The sequence below is a fragment of the Primulina eburnea genome, chromosome 5 (genome assembly GCF_022965805.1).
Source record: "Primulina eburnea isolate SZY01 chromosome 5, ASM2296580v1, whole genome shotgun sequence".
NCBI classification, from domain to species: Eukaryota; Viridiplantae; Streptophyta; class Magnoliopsida; order Lamiales; family Gesneriaceae; genus Primulina; species Primulina eburnea.
The window spans coordinates 26,108,284-26,126,300 of NC_133105.1; the positions used below are offsets into that span (position 1 = coordinate 26,108,284).

The 18,017-nt window shown below is 34.4% G+C and overlaps 1 protein-coding gene and 1 pseudogene across 2 annotated transcripts; one reads left to right on the top strand and one right to left on the bottom strand.

Annotated features, from left to right (window-relative positions):
- The first annotated feature begins 222 nt into the window (after positions 1-222).
- LOC140831462 (translationally-controlled tumor protein homolog) lies at positions 223-7,779 on the top strand (annotated as a pseudogene).
- Positions 7,780-7,862: 83 nt separating this feature from the next.
- LOC140833135 (ubiquitin-like-specific protease ESD4) lies at positions 7,863-16,295 on the bottom strand. 2 transcript variants are annotated; one of them, XM_073197581.1, is made up of 9 exons: positions 15,269-16,295; positions 15,065-15,147; positions 14,886-14,979; positions 14,706-14,804; positions 14,441-14,527; positions 14,227-14,346; positions 8,753-8,856; positions 8,400-8,472; positions 7,863-8,326 (listed from the first exon to the last, which is right to left on the bottom strand). In XM_073197581.1, exons 1-9 carry the CDS (start codon positions 16,049-16,051, stop codon positions 8,264-8,266), a joined length of 1,506 nt encoding a protein of 501 aa, XP_073053682.1. In that variant the 5' UTR covers positions 16,052-16,295; the 3' UTR covers positions 7,863-8,263. The 2 variants fall into 2 exon arrangements, with proteins under 2 accessions (XP_073053682.1, XP_073053681.1); XM_073197580.1 differs by having other exon boundaries at positions 7,863-8,472.
- Positions 16,296-18,017: the final 1,722 nt, after the last annotated feature.

Genomic DNA, 18,017 nt, shown 5'->3' on the forward strand with positions numbered 1-18,017 from the left:
CACCGAAGTAGTTCGGGAGGATATGAGATTACTATCCTCGTCCCCGAGCCTGTCCCAAAAGTAATATTAATAATAAAATAATATATTATTAGTATTAATAATATAATATTGATATTAATATTATAACTAATAATAATATATAATAATAAGTTTTGGTTTGTGAAAATTCCCGAATCCTCTCTCGTCTTACCTCATTAATATTTTTGAAACGGGGATGAGGACATGGATGAGGATTTGATCCCCATGGTTTCGGGTTTGGAGATTTCTCGGACTCAGAAAAGCGAGGATCGTGGTAGGTATGGGGGTGGGGATGGAATTCGGGGTGGCAAATCCGCCCCGCCCCATTGTCATCCTTAAGTACGATTCTTGATGAGATCAGGAATCCCTCTTCCATCAGGACTCCTTAATTCTATTATAATAAAATTATCATATAATTATCATTATTATTATTATTATTATTATTATTATTATTATTATTATTATTATTATCAACTTCTGATAATACATGATATATTAACAATACATATATACACATAACTTTATATATTCATATTGTAATGCCCGAGATTTTATCACTGTTAGCAGACATTAATTAATTGACAGAATTGAGATTTCAGGAGCTAAAGTAAGACGTGAGTAGAGAAGCCGGGCTTCGGTGCATTACAAGACCAAATATTTTACATAATGTTTAGCACCCGAGCGGTAGAAAAAGACCGCTCCAGCACCAGTGCACCAAAAGTTTAGTACTCGGACAGAACGTCTGACGCCCGAGCGGTAGAAAATGACTGCCCGAGCGCCATTGTACAACAAGTATAGTGCTCGGACAGAATGTTCCGTGCTCGAGCGGTAATTTTTAACCGCCCGAGTGCCGCCTGATAGACATGAAGAATAACACATGTTTCCTAGCCATGCAAGATATATATATATATATATATATATATATATATATATATATATATATATATATATATATATATATATATATATATATATATAAAAACCTTCGTTTCCCTTCATTCCATCTGCAAGAATCGAGAGAATTCAGGGGAAATCTTCAAAGCTTCATCCAAGCTTAGGAATTTGGTTTGGCAAGAATTAACCAGCAGATTTTCAATCCGAATACATTTCTGTAATCCTCTTGTCAAAGGCTTCACAAAGATGTAAATTTTATTCAGTTCCTACATGATTTGAAATTAAGAATGTTGGAGAAATCAGATATGATTAATATATGGTGTTCCTAAGATATTAGACATCGTATAATCGAAACCGAATCGAAGAACCGACACCGTATACAATTGTTATGATTTTCAGATATGTTTGATTGAGAATATACAGATTTGGTATTGGAATTGCGATTATTGATTGATTATGAATTGTTGAGATTAGCCATGTGTTTTTATCGCCGGTATCTCGAGATTGTACCATTATGCCGTCGACAGTTACCTAGATTGAATATTGATCAGATTCAGTATTTCATTGAGTTATTTGTGATATTGGGGTTCTTGAATATTATTCCAGATTTGTATTGAAAGCTTCAAAACCGATAGAAGAACGAGCAGAACTACGAAAAGAAAGGTATAAATCAATGTTAACCGGGAAATATGACTCGAGTTAGATTTGACTTGAATTTCTCAAAACCACATACTTGTTTGTTATTGTTTTAATACCTTGTATTACTTGAATGTGAATGCTATTTCTATTGATTTATAAAAAAGCAGATAATTGAAGATAGATATCGAGAACGAGTCATTGGTAGAGGTGCCAAGTCTGTGGCAAAGGTGCCTAGACACTGGATGTTTGGTTTATATCGATGTGCTTAGAAGTAGATTGACTTCTATTGCAGATATTCGATATAATATGCCAACGTCCGAGAACCGGGATCCCTAGACTAGACTAGAGATGAGTCGAGTCAGAGATATGAGTTTGATTTACAGTGTTATATCATTTAATATTTTCATATTTGATACATGTTATTGATAACTGTTATATGCTTTCGTATATGTTTATATAAAATGCATGTATACTTGGTTTATATTGGGAATTATATTATCACAAGAGTTATCCGGCTATTGTTGTATTTGTATGTGTGCATGACAACAGGTGAAACATGATCAAGGTCGAGAAGAGGATGAGAGATCGAGTTTAGCGTGGAGATTCGGACCCATAAATAGAGTTGGTTTTCATTACTTGATATGTAGTGAAAGAACAGTAGTTTATATGATATACTATTGTATAAGACTTGTACTTTACTTTGGATGTTGTATAAAATGGATTATCTTATGTTCCGCACTTATATATTTAAAAAAAAAATTAGACCCAGTTTATTTAGATGATCCACTTATTCCCAAATATGATTAAGAAATGAATTAGCGTCCGGGTCCCCACACATATAAAGTGTATATGTTTATATTAATATATTTACAAATGCACATTTAATACATACATAGACATATTAATTAAAATAAAATAAATATTATTTAATTTATTTTATTAACTTATTATTTAATTAATTTTAGACCGCTATAAAATAGTTTACGAGAATTTGTACACATATTAGTAGTCACCACTACTAGTACTATCATTTAATTAGTAAATTTTAAATTCACTAAATAAATAATTCTGAACTCATTGTAATCCCGATCGACGATACGACAACGCCGATGTATCAAGGATACAAGTCTTATTCATATAATGAAAATTGAAATTTCGAAGATCAAAATTTTCACTTACCATATTGGGCTGCTGGCAGTTTAGTGAACTCCTTCACCAAAACAGACAGTTATACTCTCCTTCTTTAATTAACAATTTAATTACTTTCCATTTCTTCTATCATATGAAATCAGTTTATAAACGTCGTGTTTGATCTCTATCAAACTATAATCGTCAAATTCAACTCCTTGAACTCTGACTTTCTCAAAGAAAACACATAATCGGATACTTATGTGACCCTCAATGGTTCAGGGATACAGATAGCCATGCGTTCACATCTCCATGTAATTCTGAATAACATTTATTCTTATTCAGACTTATCCTAATTAGCCTCATTCTTTTCATAAACTCTTTGATCAAGAATATCAGAACTCATTTCTGATTGCAATCATCAGATCATGGTAAGAGCGTCTAGTATCCATAATCCCCTACGTATAACTGATAGTGCACGCATAAAGATTAAGTTATGGTCAACATACAGTACGGTCCTTTCAACACATATATCCCGATCGAATCTGAAATCATTGGTATATTGAGAGTTGCATATGAATTCGATAATGATGTGTTTTATCTTTGAGTACTAATATCAGCATGGTATGTGCAACTAGGAAAACACATTTCCTTAAAGCACATTTCTTGCTCTGGCCAGAGAATTTTTTGGATTATTAACTCATCAGATGATATAAGATATCTTTACCCGTAGGCAAAAGGTGAATCATTGACTACAATGTATTTGCTCTTACGCATTTCGAAACTACACCCAACCTGGCCACTTGTTGACCCTCAATGGAGTCGGTACGTAAAGTCCCTACATTATCTCGTGTCAAAGGACTAATGATGTACAACCATAACTGTAGTGCCCAAATTCAGTAGACGTATAACTCATGCATTTAATTAATAATTAAAGCATTTATTTAATTTTAAAATAAGTTTTAGTCATGCATGACTTATTTAAATGCATTATTTTAAATTATTTAAGTTTAGGTGATGCACATTAAAATGTTTTTCGAGTTTCATGTTTCAGGCGATTATCCGAGACGGGATCGAGGAAAGAGACCGGTGACGATTTTGACAATTTTTTTAAATATGGTATTTTATTTTAAGTTGAGAATTGGGGCATTTTAAATGATTTATCTAGTTTCAGCATTTTTAAAGCCTAAATTATTTAGTTAAGCGAGTTTAGAATTTTAAAACTTTTAAAGTCTAGCACATGTACATTTTATTTTAAATTAAAGAATTTGTTAAAGTTAAGGGAGAGTTAGTATTTTAAAATTAGTGCTAATTAATAATTAAGCAAATTTTACTCTCCCTAATTTACTAATCACACATACACACACTTTTACACACACTAAAAATCGGCAAAACACACACATACAACCACGTTTCAGATTTCTATTATTTTGAGAGGAGAGAAAAACCTGGGGTTCTTCCCCAAGAGAGCTGCCGCCCTCCACTTCTTTTCCAGCACATTTTCGTTAGTTTTCTTCAAGGAATTCAATGCCACCTTCGTCCCGGATCGTCTCTCGCATCCTTCATGTGTCGGTATCGTCATATCGGTATTTCTAATCATCAAAGGCACGTATATTCTTTTATTTCTGCATCGATCTTGTCATATTATGCGTTGTGTTGTTATTTATGCGTAAAAACACATGTGCGTTATGTAGAAGTTTGAGCAATTATGTTTAGATCACTTTTGAAATCATTTTTGGATCAAAAATCACGTTTTTTCTGTCTTTTTAAATAATGCGATTTTCAATCGTGATTCTGAGAAAACTTTCAACATGAATATTGTAGAACTTTTTGATACATTCGATTTGACAGTAAATTCGAAATATTTGGATAACAATTGAGTGAGTTATGGCGTTCTTCGTTAGACTGCTCAAACTGCGTTTTTCTGTATTGATGCGTTCTTGAAGTTTTATGGTTGCAGGCTTCGTTGGGATTGACGGGTGATCGCTGCTGTGTTAGGTATGTTGTTAATGATGTTGGGATGGTCATTGATGTTTTGTTTCGCGTCGTTAGGCAATTGAGAGAACGAGTAGTCGCGAAAACTATTTTGGTGTCGAAATTCGAGTTATGAGTTTTATTGCGTTGCGTGTGGTGCGTTGCTTCCTTGAGAACGTTTGGGACATTTTTATGGAGTTGACTTTGGATCATAGTGTCCTAGGATGAGTCTCGAGGCATTGATCATTGTACCTGTATCGAAATTGGAGAGTATAAGTTTCTGAGTCGCGGAGTCCAGTTTGTTCGGCGCCCGAGCGGTAAATTTTTACCCATCGAGCGCCACCCTTTCTGTCCAAGTGTTCTTTCCAGTAGACCTGGCGCTCGAGCCCGAGCACGGCCCCATCTGTAAAAATATTTTGTTCCCTCTTCTTTTCAAGTTCTATAGTGAGTTCATGTCTATTATTTTTGAGAAATGTTCTCACATCATTTTAGAGATTGTTCGGGGTTCGATGTCATGGGTTAGTACGAAGATTTAACGAGGTCAAGTCCCGAGTGATATAGAATGTCATAAGTTATCTATTTAATTCGGTGGTGAGCAAGAATATCTACGTCTAAGTATGCAAGTTAAGTGTTGAATTCATGTTAGTATGTGCAGCAGTGGCCCCAAATGAAATCCAACGAATCCCTCAAGCCAAGTAAGTATGTTGACATGCAAGAAAATATTTTCAAGTTTTTGAAGTATGCTAAATGTCTTATGACCAATTTATGTATGGGGTTGGAAAACGTTAAATCATGAACGGTACCAGGCTTGGACTGAGCAGGAGGCTTGACCCGAGGACCGCCCATGTTTTAATGATATTTGCAATGTTTAAATACTCTGATTTTATGTTACTGATTGAGGTTCAAGCAAATACTTTTGGCAAACATTATTTTGAGATTTTTCTGTTGCAAAATTTTTTGAGGATGAACAGCTTTTTTATCAAATTTTGAAGGTTCACGATTTATTTAAGAATTTTTTTAATTTTTCCGCAAATTTTGAATAGTAAAAGTACGATACGTTATAATAACCCCGGACTATTATACTCGATAAGTCAGAACCACTTGGATAGTCCGAGGGAGGGTTATTCAGTACATCATCATATGATCATCCATCTGTATGAATGGACATCTCCATGCTCTTGTGAATGAAACATGGCGTTTATATCACATATGCTAGTCTCAAGCTCAAGCGACATTTATCCTTATTTTAGGCGGCTGATTCGACTAGGAATCTATTTAGAATGTACGGTACACTTTCTAACGACTTTCTTGATCTCACGTTGGGAGGCAGATCTCATGGTACATATTGTATATTCAAGGAATTTATCAATACAGCTTGCATTTATATACTGATAAAGCATAAAGCCGTAATCAATAAAATCGTAAAATATTATTAAAATAAATATCGTTTTACATTAGAATCAACAAAAGTTCAAGCCACAAGTTGGTTTGCTGGGCACCTACTCTAACGGATGGATGATAGTTTGTGGTTTTCATATTTATGACAGTCACAATACGCATTGAAGGAGCACTGAGGGAACTCTATTTATAGAGCACCGCTCCCTCATTTCAATCATTCGATTCTCAGTTCTTTTCTCTCATCTCATGGCATTTGAGTGTTTAGTTCTATAATATTTGCGAGGTATTTGTTCTTCTGTATTAAGATAGAGTGTGTTGTATTTGAAAACACAGTGAGTGATTGTACACCATAAAACATTATAGTCGAATTATTTTCATATTGTCTGTAGTTTTTACCCTAATAATTTTTAGGAGCTTTCCACATAAATCTCGGTGTCTAGTTTTATACTTTATATTCATATTATTATCTCAAGTTGTCGCACATGAGATCAACAAGAAACATGGTTTTCGTGAATGAGAAAGTTTACTCTCCGATGGTCATTTTGTGTTTCGACTATTAATGAATATATTTTTTCCAAAAAAATTTGTTTTGCTTGAAAGGGTTAATTTTTATTTACAATGTTTAATGTATTTTCAAATTTAATGTTTTCCCGTTGTCTTTGTGTGACTGATCCATATTTTAACGAGATTCTTGTCTTAATACTGAAAGTTGTTTAATTCTTGGTGTGTGTATATTTTGTGAATTTATTGGGTTAGCATGTCTTAAATCTAGCTAGTATGATTTATGTTTGTTTATTAAATTTGTATTTTGCATGTTTCAGGTGATGAACTTCTTTCAGACTCGTTTCTATACAAGCAAATTGAGAATGGGATTCTTTGGGAAGTTGAGGAAAAGTTAATTTGATTTCTCCACTAATTTCACAATCACATTTATGGATTCTTTTTGCTTTTGCATTACGCGTTCTAAGCCAAATGCAATTACAAGATTACTTGGTAAAATTTATTTTCATGAATCCTAGTGTGTTACTAAGGGTGCATTTGATGTGAACATTGGTGCGAACCCTCTGCCGAGGCCGGTGAAGAGGACGAAGGTGTTGATGACCAAGGCATTAAAGTAGTTGGCATTGTTGACACATTCTTACTTCAGGTACGTACCTTGCTCAGATCATGAGATGCCTTGTTTATGAGAAATTCAAAGTTGGTCTCAGAGAAAATGCACCACCTTCTTTTGACAAGTAGTAGTTTGTAGCAGACGTCAATAAGTACATCAAGATGTTGACACCCAATCTTGAAGGTGAGCTGCAAGTGTTGTTCAAGAAGAACATCTAGAGGGCTACTAAGTTTTTGCTGGCTAAGCTCAAAGAACTACAATTGTAAGTAATAGCACTAAGTTGGGTCATTGTTTTCTCAAAAATATACCTGGGCATGTGGCGACTTGACAATTTTCTTCTCGTAGTTTTGTGGGAGAGAGCATGGGTGATGATAGCTCCCTCGTGTTTGCTTACTACAAGGATGGCTCCACCGATCCGACATTCTTGTACTTTGGTATCGGTTTGAAGGAAAGTGTTGATCGGAAGTCAAGGGTACTAGTTCAGTGCCTTATTTTAAGATCTTAATTTACATTTGTTCATTAGGAATCAATTCCATTTTTTACCATGTTAATGATAAACGCTATTCAAACTCAAGTTGACATATGTTTCTTTACCTACTGTTTTGATTACGATGTAATCGGTGGGAGCCTAGCGGCGGGCATCATTCTTGGCCTTCCTTTTCTTGTTGTAATATATATTATTATTGTATGTCCATTGCTCTTTGAAGATTTTGTCCCACTTTCCCCGTGTCATACTCAAACAATAGAACAAAGAGGTCCTAATTACAGAACAAGTTCCACTCTGTGGCATTTGATGGATAACTTGCATGGAAAATTAATGAAAACCCCCACGAACTACCGCAACACCATTCGATTATAATGAATCAATGCCTTTAGGTGGAGCATATAGAACACTTTCTAGCATGTTCCAATGCTTTAAACTTGAATACGAGTGCGAAAGCACAGCTGCTGTATGGACATCCCTCAAAAAAATAAAAACTTGGACTTGAATACGAGCACAAAAGCGCAGATGCTGCATGCACATCCCTCGAAAAAATGCACGAGCTAGAAGCTCAATGTATTTCTTCACATAAATTTTCACAGCTAAAAGCTCAGTCTTCGTCAGTCCGCTCTCAACCTCAAAATTTCTTTAGCTGTTCTTAGCCTAAAATATGGCATGTTTTCCTACAGAAGAACAATACAATATACTACTAGGTTGCATCAAACGGGAAATTGTGATGCATAAGAACTTGCTTACCTGGCTAAAGCACAGTCCTATATCTCTGCTATAGAAGTCAACATATTTGAGCATGAACATGCCACAGTCATACCTGTAGAAACTTACCAAACATAAGAAAATTGAATTCAAAGAAAAATCTATTTTCTTGGAGGGATTGGTTTTTCCCAATGGCAGCCCATCACGTTAGAAAATGATTTTCATTTTCAGGGTGGAAGAGTATCGTCGTGAATGGGAAGGATCTCTTTGAAAAATATCATGTTCCAAGAAGTAAGATTATTCAAATTATTTCAACTGCATGTTTCCAGGAGAGAGAATTTAAATTTCTTGCTGTTAAAGGAGAGAAGAGTTTCTGGAAAAGTTCCAGCTCCTACCCGTTCTCCTGCTCTGGTAGGTCCTCGACAAATTCTTCTTCCCATGAACTAACATCAATGTCTTCGCCACTCTTGTCCTTCACCTCATCAACGTAGTATCTGGCCTGCACTTGAAAATAAATGCGACGGGATAAACAGGAAAACAAGACGAAATCCAGATTGCAAAACAAAAATGGCAAGAATTGATGGATCGGATATTGTTCCTCTGCATCGTGCATAAATAAACATAGAACACAATGTACAGCTAGGAGATACACCATACCAATTGTCTAAGAGATGAGCTGAACGGAAACCTACAGCTAGAAACGGTGTTTAGATCCCAATTATTATCTTCAAGGACAATTTTGCCTGTGCGTTTTGAGCTGCCATCATCCTGCATTTATGATGGTTGGTGGTGGCCGCATGATTTGTCAAAAATTACAAGTTGTGCATTCAATTGTTTCTGAGAATTTGCATCTATAAATAGATACGTCCTTCGACCATTTCAGATCATCCCAGCAAACTTTTCAGCATTGCAAAATAAAGCTCTTGTGTGAGTTAGAGAAAATATAGCATCGGTTATAGGAATTATGAGATATTGAGTGTTTTGTTGTAAATATTTGTAATATTTCTTCTTGTTATAAAGATTTAAAGTAGCTCCGTTGAAGTAACCAATATTGGGTGAACCACGTAACTCTTTGTGCTCTTATTGATTATTTTATTCCGTAATTTATTATCACCATGATCGCCATCGTTTCAATGTATTTACCCACCAACTGATATCAGAACTTTGTTGTAAAATTTCTTAGAATTCTGAGTATGCTCCGTAGTTGCAGCTCTATCTGATCTTCCACATCAAATTTTTTTTGTTAAGGCTAGAGAAGCGATGGCCAGAGATGGTGGATCGGGATTTGGAATCAACAAGTTCGATGGTAAATATTTCACGTTCTAGCGGTTACAGATTAGAGATTATATGTATAGCAAGAAGTTGCACCAACTTCTATTAGGAAAAAAGCCAGAAAACATAGAGAATGATGATGGAGCTCCTTGACTGACATGTCTTAGGTGTAAATAGGATCGAGCCTGACGAAGAATGTGGCACGTAACATGGCGGAAGTACAAACCACAAAAGAGATGAAGTCCATTTTATCGGACATGTATGAGAAACCATCAACAAACAAAAAAGTACATCTCATGCAAAATTATTCAACTTGAAAATGGGAGAAGATGCTTCGGTGTCCAAACAATCAATGAGTTGAACACGATTGTTTCTCAGTTAACACCGGTTGAAATTAATTTTGATGATGAGATTCGTGCACTTGATATTTTCGCGTCTTTACCAAATGTTTGGGAACCAAAGCGGGAAGTGGTTAGCAACTCTGTTGGAAAAAGAAAACTATAATTCATTGATATCAAAGATCAAATTCTTACTGAAAAAGTTCACAGGATGGATTCGGGTGAAGGAACATCATCGAGATCTGCTTTAAATCTCAAAAACAGATGAATGGGGGACGAGTGGCGAAAAGAGTTTTAACCGATGACGCGGTAGATCCAAGTCAAGAAATGGAAAAGACAAAAGCAACTTTGAAAAGAATTTTACGTGCTAGAGCAGTGCTCCAGTGGTGAGACTGGTCACTTAAAAAAAATTGCAAATCAACAAAGAATAATTCAAATGCTATTACTGATGAGGTACATGATGTTCTATTACTATCCATGGAAAGCCCGATTAATTATTGTGTTACGGACTCAGTAGCTTCGTTTCATACAATTGGTAATCGTGATGTATTAATTACATCACCAGCAATTACGGAAAAGTTTTCTTGGTTGATGGAAAACCTTTGGAAATAGTTGGCATGGGTGATGTCCGGATGATGTCAAATGAATTTGTTTGGAAAATTAACAAAGTTAGGCATATACCGAAATTGACATTGACACACAATTTGATCTCAGTGGGACAAGTTCGATGACGAATGCCATAATGTCACCTTTGGTGACGATGCCTATTCCTGGAAAGTGAACAAATTCAAGATTGTTGCTCGAGGAAAGAAAAATAGAACACTTTATATGACTTTCAGTTGCAGAGATACATTGGCAGCCATGGATGCTGGAGCTAATTCAAGTCTATGGCATCGTAGGCTTAGGCATGTGAGAGAAGAGAATGAAGATGCTTGTATCAAAAGAGAAGCTACCGGAATTAAAGACCGTTGAACACAAGCTATGTGAAAGTTGTATATTTGAAAAGAAAAAAAATATTAGCTTCTCAAAAGGCGGTAGAGAACCGAAAGCAGGAAAGTTGGAGCTGGTTCATACAGATGTATGACCATCCCGTGAAATCCTTTGGAGGATCAAGATATTATGTCACATTTATCGACGATTTAAGCAGGAAATATTGGGTTTTTTTCCTGAAAAATAAATCCGATGTTTATGAGACCTTTAAAAGATGGAAAGCCATGGTTGAAACTGAAACCAACTTGAAGATGAAGTGCTTACGATCTAATAATGGTAGTGAATACGAAGATGACGAGTTCAAAAATATTGTACACAAAACGAGATCAAGATAGAGAAAATCATTCCTGGTACACCTCAACAAAATGGTGTAGCTGAAAAGATGAACATGAACCTGAATGAACGTGATAGGATTATGAGATTACATTCTGGATTACCAAAATCATTCTGGGTTGATGCTGTCAACATAACATATCTGATCAACAGAGGACCTTCGGTACTGTTTGACAGCAGAACACCCGAAAAGGTATGGAGCGGCAAAGAAGTAAACATTTCTGTTTTAAAGTTTTTGGATGTTTATCTTATTTTCATATTGATTCAACTGGCAGAACCAACTTGATCATAAATCAAAAAAGTGTTTCTTTATTGGTTATAGAGATAAAGAGTTTCGTTATCGTTTTCGTTATCGTTTTTGGGATGACCAAAATCGGAAGATTATTCAGAGCAAAGATTATATCTTCAATGGGCAAGTATTGTACAAGGACAAGTCAAGCATTGGAGCTAGAGATGAATTTCTGGATTTCAAAGGCCAAAGTCGGTCCAGACGCGTTGGGGTGGGTGAAATTGACTGTCCTAGCGCGCATAAGAAGAAAAACAGAGCTGGTCCACAAGTCAAGAGCGCTGGAGCGAGCAATTCTGGCAGCCCTAGCGCACGCGAGAAATATGAAAAAGAAGAATTTGCGGAGAGGGCGCGCTGGGGCGAGCGATCAGAAAAGAAAAAAATTCTATTGATTTCTTTCCAACTTTCTTGATGACACCTACTTGGAAAAGTCCTAGTACACGGTTTTAATGAGATTTTCACAACTTTGGAGAGTTTTATCAGCTAGAGAGCACCGCCGCACACAAGGAAAAGAAACTGGAGTAGAGGAAACTTGAAAAATTCGAGATTTTCGCGCAACATGTCTTCTATTCTTCATTTACTACAATATTTTTAGTTTGAAAACTTTATTTTTAATTATTGTTTGAATATTTGATTATGTTTAGTAGTTAAATCTTTTATTTATTGGGATTTAAGGAGATCTTATCCCAAAACATTTTTTTTATATAATTAAACAGTCGACTTTGCAGTATGCTTGATTGTGTTATTATTTTTCTCTTGATTATAGAGGCCTACCTAACTTTGATAATATATTAAATTGTAAATTAATCGAAAGAATTGTTTGCAATAGGAATGAGTAACATAATCCGTAGATTAACAATTTGCATAGACATATATATGTTGATAGTTATAGTCCACTAGGTTGAAGGCAAGGGGATTCGATGATTATGGATGCAACTCACCTTTGATAAATTGTTAAAGACATTTAATTATTTCATCGTGTTGAGTTAGTTTAGCATATCTTGAGAGAAAATGTTAATATTTTAGGGGATCCTGTCAAAAGCCTGAACAAAATTCGAAGTCGATTATATGAATTAGTAAAGTTTAGGTGAATCGAGATTCTTAACAAATTTTGCTTCCAATTGGTTTTAAAAATTCATTTTAAATTGTCTATCTTTATTTACTTATTGCAGTACATCTTGCCTTGAATTTATTAGGTAACTTACAATTCAAATTCTCATCTACGATTTACTAAAGATTAATTTTTGAAAATAACAATGGTGTGATGCAGTCTATGTGAGACGATATCCGTACTCCGTACACTATATTATAACTAGTTGACTCGTGCACTTGCGATTTATTCTAGCATAAAATATTAAATTTTATTTGGATTTTTACAGTGCAAGAAAAGCTCGATCATGACCTAAATGAAGAAATTTATATGAAACAGCGATGGGGATTTGAAGTACGAGGAAAAGAGAAAATAGTGTGCAAACTTCAGACAGAACATGTACGAACTCAAACAAACTCCAAGACAGTGGTACATGAAGTTTGATAAATTCATGAGAAAAAATGGTTTCATGAGGTGTCAGGCTGATCACTGATATTATGTGAAGAAGCTTGATGACTCTTATATCATTCTACTACTATGTGTAGATGATATGTTAATAGCAGGAATTTATCTGGAGGAGATTGATACGTTTTGGATACGTATCTGTAAAAAAAATTGGAATTTTTTTTATTTTTCTAATTAAATTACTGTTTTGAAGTTGTACATTATATATATATATATATATTTACATAAATATGTATATATATTTCTACAATATATTTATATAAATATGTATATCTCTACAATTTTTAATACCAAATATATATATTTTTTCATAATTATTGTATCCTGACCGTATCGTTTCATATATTTTCAAAATTTTCCGTATCGCCGTATCGTATTCGATACAATACCCGTACACGTATCCATGCAATATAGGTGTTAAAGTCATTATTGGAATCAAGTATTCAAGTGGTAGGAGCTGCCACCACCCTGCATTTATAATGGTGGGTGGTGATGGCATGATTAGTCAAAAATGACATGCTGCGCATTCAATTGTTTATGAGAATTTGCATCTATAAATACGTCCTGCAACCATTTCAGATCATCCCAACAAAGCTTTCAGCATTGTAAAATAAAGAGCAAAGATAAAAAAAGAGTAGTTTTTTCTTGAGTGTAGAGGTACTCTTGTGTAAGTTAGATAAAATATATTCTCGGTTATGCTCTGGGTTAGGGATTGTGAGATATTGAGTGTTTTGCTGTAAACACTTATAATATTTCTTCCTGTTATAAAGATTTGTGGTAGTTCCGTGGACATAACTTATATGGGGTGAACCACGTGAATCTTTGTGTTCTTGTATTTATTTTATTCTGCAATTCTAATACTATAATATCATCATGATCGATATCGTTTTGGAGTATTACCTAACAGTTATTATGTTCTCGGTTCCCTTAAAACAGGTGATGAACATACCCCAATCAGAAATGAGGAAAGAAAAGTGAAAGAAGAGAAAAAAAAATTAGAACCCAGATAGAAATCCATCTCAGCTATACTCATTATTCATTTAAGAAAATCAATAAATAAAATTTTGAAGCGTCCTAAACAATAAGGAAACATACCAGCATTTTTATCACTTTGTTATCACCCCCTTTGAGTGAATCAAGATACTGAAACTTTTCATCTTTTTTGTTGATAACTGCTAAACACCAATGGTTTGTTTTGTGGATAGGCACAAAAATCTACAAAATTAAAAAATGAACGAGATTAACTTTGACAAGAGTAGCCTAGAATAAGAGTATTATTCAACTTAAAAATAGCATCTTTGAACTATACTTTATCGCAGTCTAAGAGGCTATATCCAAGCTTTTTTATCGTAGTCCATCTTCGAACTGATTGAAAATTGTACCCTCCAGCAATCAGCTGAGAAAAAACATGGGACAAACCAGATACAGAAATGTAAAATTATACCGATAAGAATGAACGTGATCACATTAAAAAATAATAACAGGTCGTAGGCATGTGTCCCCACATGATAGAATAATTTGAAAGCACTGGTGTGTTGAAAAATGAAAGAACTTAATGGGGTGGGTGTGCATACCTTTTTATAAAAGAAACTGTTAAAGAAATGACATTTCAAGAACTTCTGTGTTTCCCTTTTTTCCCGTTCTTTCAGTAATTCTACATACAAATTAATAACCTGCATACCAAAAGATCATATCACGCTTCATAAACATACTCATAAATCTCGCTACATACACAAATGCTTGCATAAAATTACCTCATCATTGAGCCATCCCCCTGGTCTCAAGCACTGAAATTTTTCCCCTGTAATATCAATGTTTGAAGTCTCGTGACTCACCAAAACCTTTCCCCTGTTAAAGTCGGACAAGAATAAAAAGGCGTGACTAGTAAGTAGAACACACAAAATACACGCAATTGCAGATTTCGAACTAATACCTATTGGATTCCGACGACAATGCACTTTTGACATCAGCCACTTCCTCTACACTAAGAGGAGCAAAACATTCTTCTGCCACATCCTATTTATCGACGAATAACAAACCCAACATTAGAAACAACAGTGTCTCAATAACAAACATAACAGTAAATCCAAGTGGAAAAAAGGCATTTTCCAAGAAAAAGTAAGACGGAAAACCACACCCTCATTTTTTTCCTCGTATACTTGAGAGGTCCCAATAACAGTAGTCTTCGAAACTGCATTTCAGTAAGTCCTATTTCCATATCTAAGCTATTCAGTTTATCATTTCTCCTGAGTGAAGAATCATACAGTGTTTTATGAGCTGGAACAACATTATCAACAGATTCGTGATCAAGCTGCATTAAGTTCATCATCTTCTCCACAACATCCACCTTGGCATGCACATTACTTAAATCTGTAACCACCGAAGAATTCAAGGAGTGCAGTTTCTTCTTCACCATCTCTACTTCCTCAACACTCGAATCATCAGAAACAACAACTTTGTTCTCCTCGTCCCCATCAATCTCAATCGCCTCGTTTTCATTCCCTAACCGAAGTGACACTGCAGCCTCGTCTTCGGTAATGTACCTCAAACTTTCCATGGCAAGGTTCTTTCTGCTTTCATATATTCCGAGTAGAATTTTCATTTTTTCAGCTGAACTTCCTTTAGAACCAACACTAGTCTCACCTGTATCTATTCTATGCGAAAACCCAAATCGACTACTCCTAACGGGGGCATGAACTTCTCTGCAGAAACCAATTTTAGAATCTGGATACCGATTAATTCTTGAAACCACATAATTTGAAGCTCCGGACCGGTGAAAATCAGAAGCCCTTTGATCCATGGGACCTGAAAGTCTGTGTTTCTTCGAAATGCGAAAGTGGTCAAAAGGAGATACAACTGAGGCTGGTGAATGTTGACAATAATCACTCCCTCGTTTTCGGAAGCTAGATAAATCTCCCATGGCAAACAAAAAGGAAAAATGGTGAAAACCCTATAGCAGAAAATTCTTGAATCATCAAATTCTTTAAAATTGGCCGAAATATGACACAGGCTTTCAAACATCAAGGAAAAAAGATTGCGCAAATTAAAAATCAATGAGGATATTCTGGGTATTCAAGATCCTAGAGCAGGATAAATAGAATCAGTAGAAGCTCAAATCTTCGGGGGAAAATTGGTAATCATTGAGAAGAAGAATTATAGGCAGATCTGTAAGCGAATCAGATCGTTCGTGAGTTATTCGAAACTCGATTCGATAAAAATTCGTTTGAGTTCGTTTAATGAAGTTTTTTAAGATAAATAAACCAATCTCAAATTTTACAATATTCGGGCTCGTAAACATGTTCGTTGGTAAATTCATGAATAATCTTTTAGATGAAAAAATAATAATTTTGATATTTGATATATTAATTTTGTATATTATTTATGAAATATATAAAAAAATCTATTAAATTTATTTATTATAATAAATTTAAAAATTTTAATAAAATAATATATTTTTCTTTAAATGTAAATTATTTTTTAATTAATTTAATGAAAATTTAAATATATAATTCATATTTATTAAGTTTGTTTAGACTCGATAAACATTTGAATAAGCTCGTGAGCCATGCATATATTCGTTAAATAAATCTCGAGCTCGGCTCGATTATAAACGAACTAAGCTCAAACATTCAAGAGTTCGACTCGACTCAACTCGATTACATCCCTAATGAAAAGCTTCCCAATTACTGATTCTTCTCAAGAGAATCGAGGGTAAAATACGTTCTGAAATTGGGGCACTGACTATTCTTCTTCCATTTCACTTGGTACCAAGTCTGACCTATTTGCATTATATTCAAACCATAAAATAATAAGTTGGCAACAAAAACACGAAAATATTATGAAATAAGGTTAGATATATTAATATAACATAATATATATATATATATATATATATATATATATATATATATCTTTATATTCACTTCAAGACACTCCCACCCGCTTAAAGTATTCGAGACGAGTTTAAATGCAAGACACACTGACATTCCTAATAATATCCAAAAGATAATTATAATTATATCCGTGTACTTTAGCGTTGATCTTGATTTTGTCAGTCAAGTTTTGTCTATACAGTTTATGGATGTACACGAACTGAGTTGGCTCGAAAATTATTGAATTTAAGCCGAACTCAAGCATATTCAAACATTTTCAATTAAAATATAATTCAAATTATATTATTCGATAGTTTACGAACTACTCACAAAATTAATATTTGAGTAAAATAATATAATCAATGTGAATTGGTGCTGCTTACATTGAAAGACACTATGAAGACTAGTGATGCATTCACGGGTAGAAGTGATACGTAAATCTCAATTCATTGTTTATTACTAATTTCTTACAATGAATTTTGATTTTTTTCATGAGTGGTCGAACATTTATTTTTGAATAGTTCATGAACATATTTATATAATTCGAGTCAAGCTCGAATTCGATCTTGATCTGAACCAAGGTCGAGCAAAAATTATTAAAATTTTCAAATTTCGAACAAAGATCGAGCCTTAAAAATTTAGTGATATTTTACTGGGTTCATTTACACATCCAATAGAATTTATAACTTTCAGTCTTTTAAATTAGAGTGTGTCTCATGTGAGACCGTCTTACGGATCATAATCTGTGAAACGAGTCAACCCTACTCATATTCACAATAAAAATAATATTCTTAGCATAAAAAATAATACTTTTTCATAGGCGACTCAAATAAAATATTCGTCTCACAAATACGACTCGTAAGACCGTCCCACACAAGTTTTTGCCATTAAATTATATACTCCCAAATTAAATGTACTAGCAATTTAGTTAAGGTGTTAAGACCTGACGAAAATGCGTTTGACCTGCACATGACTCCACTCTCCCCAAATCGAACATGACTTGCACATCGATAT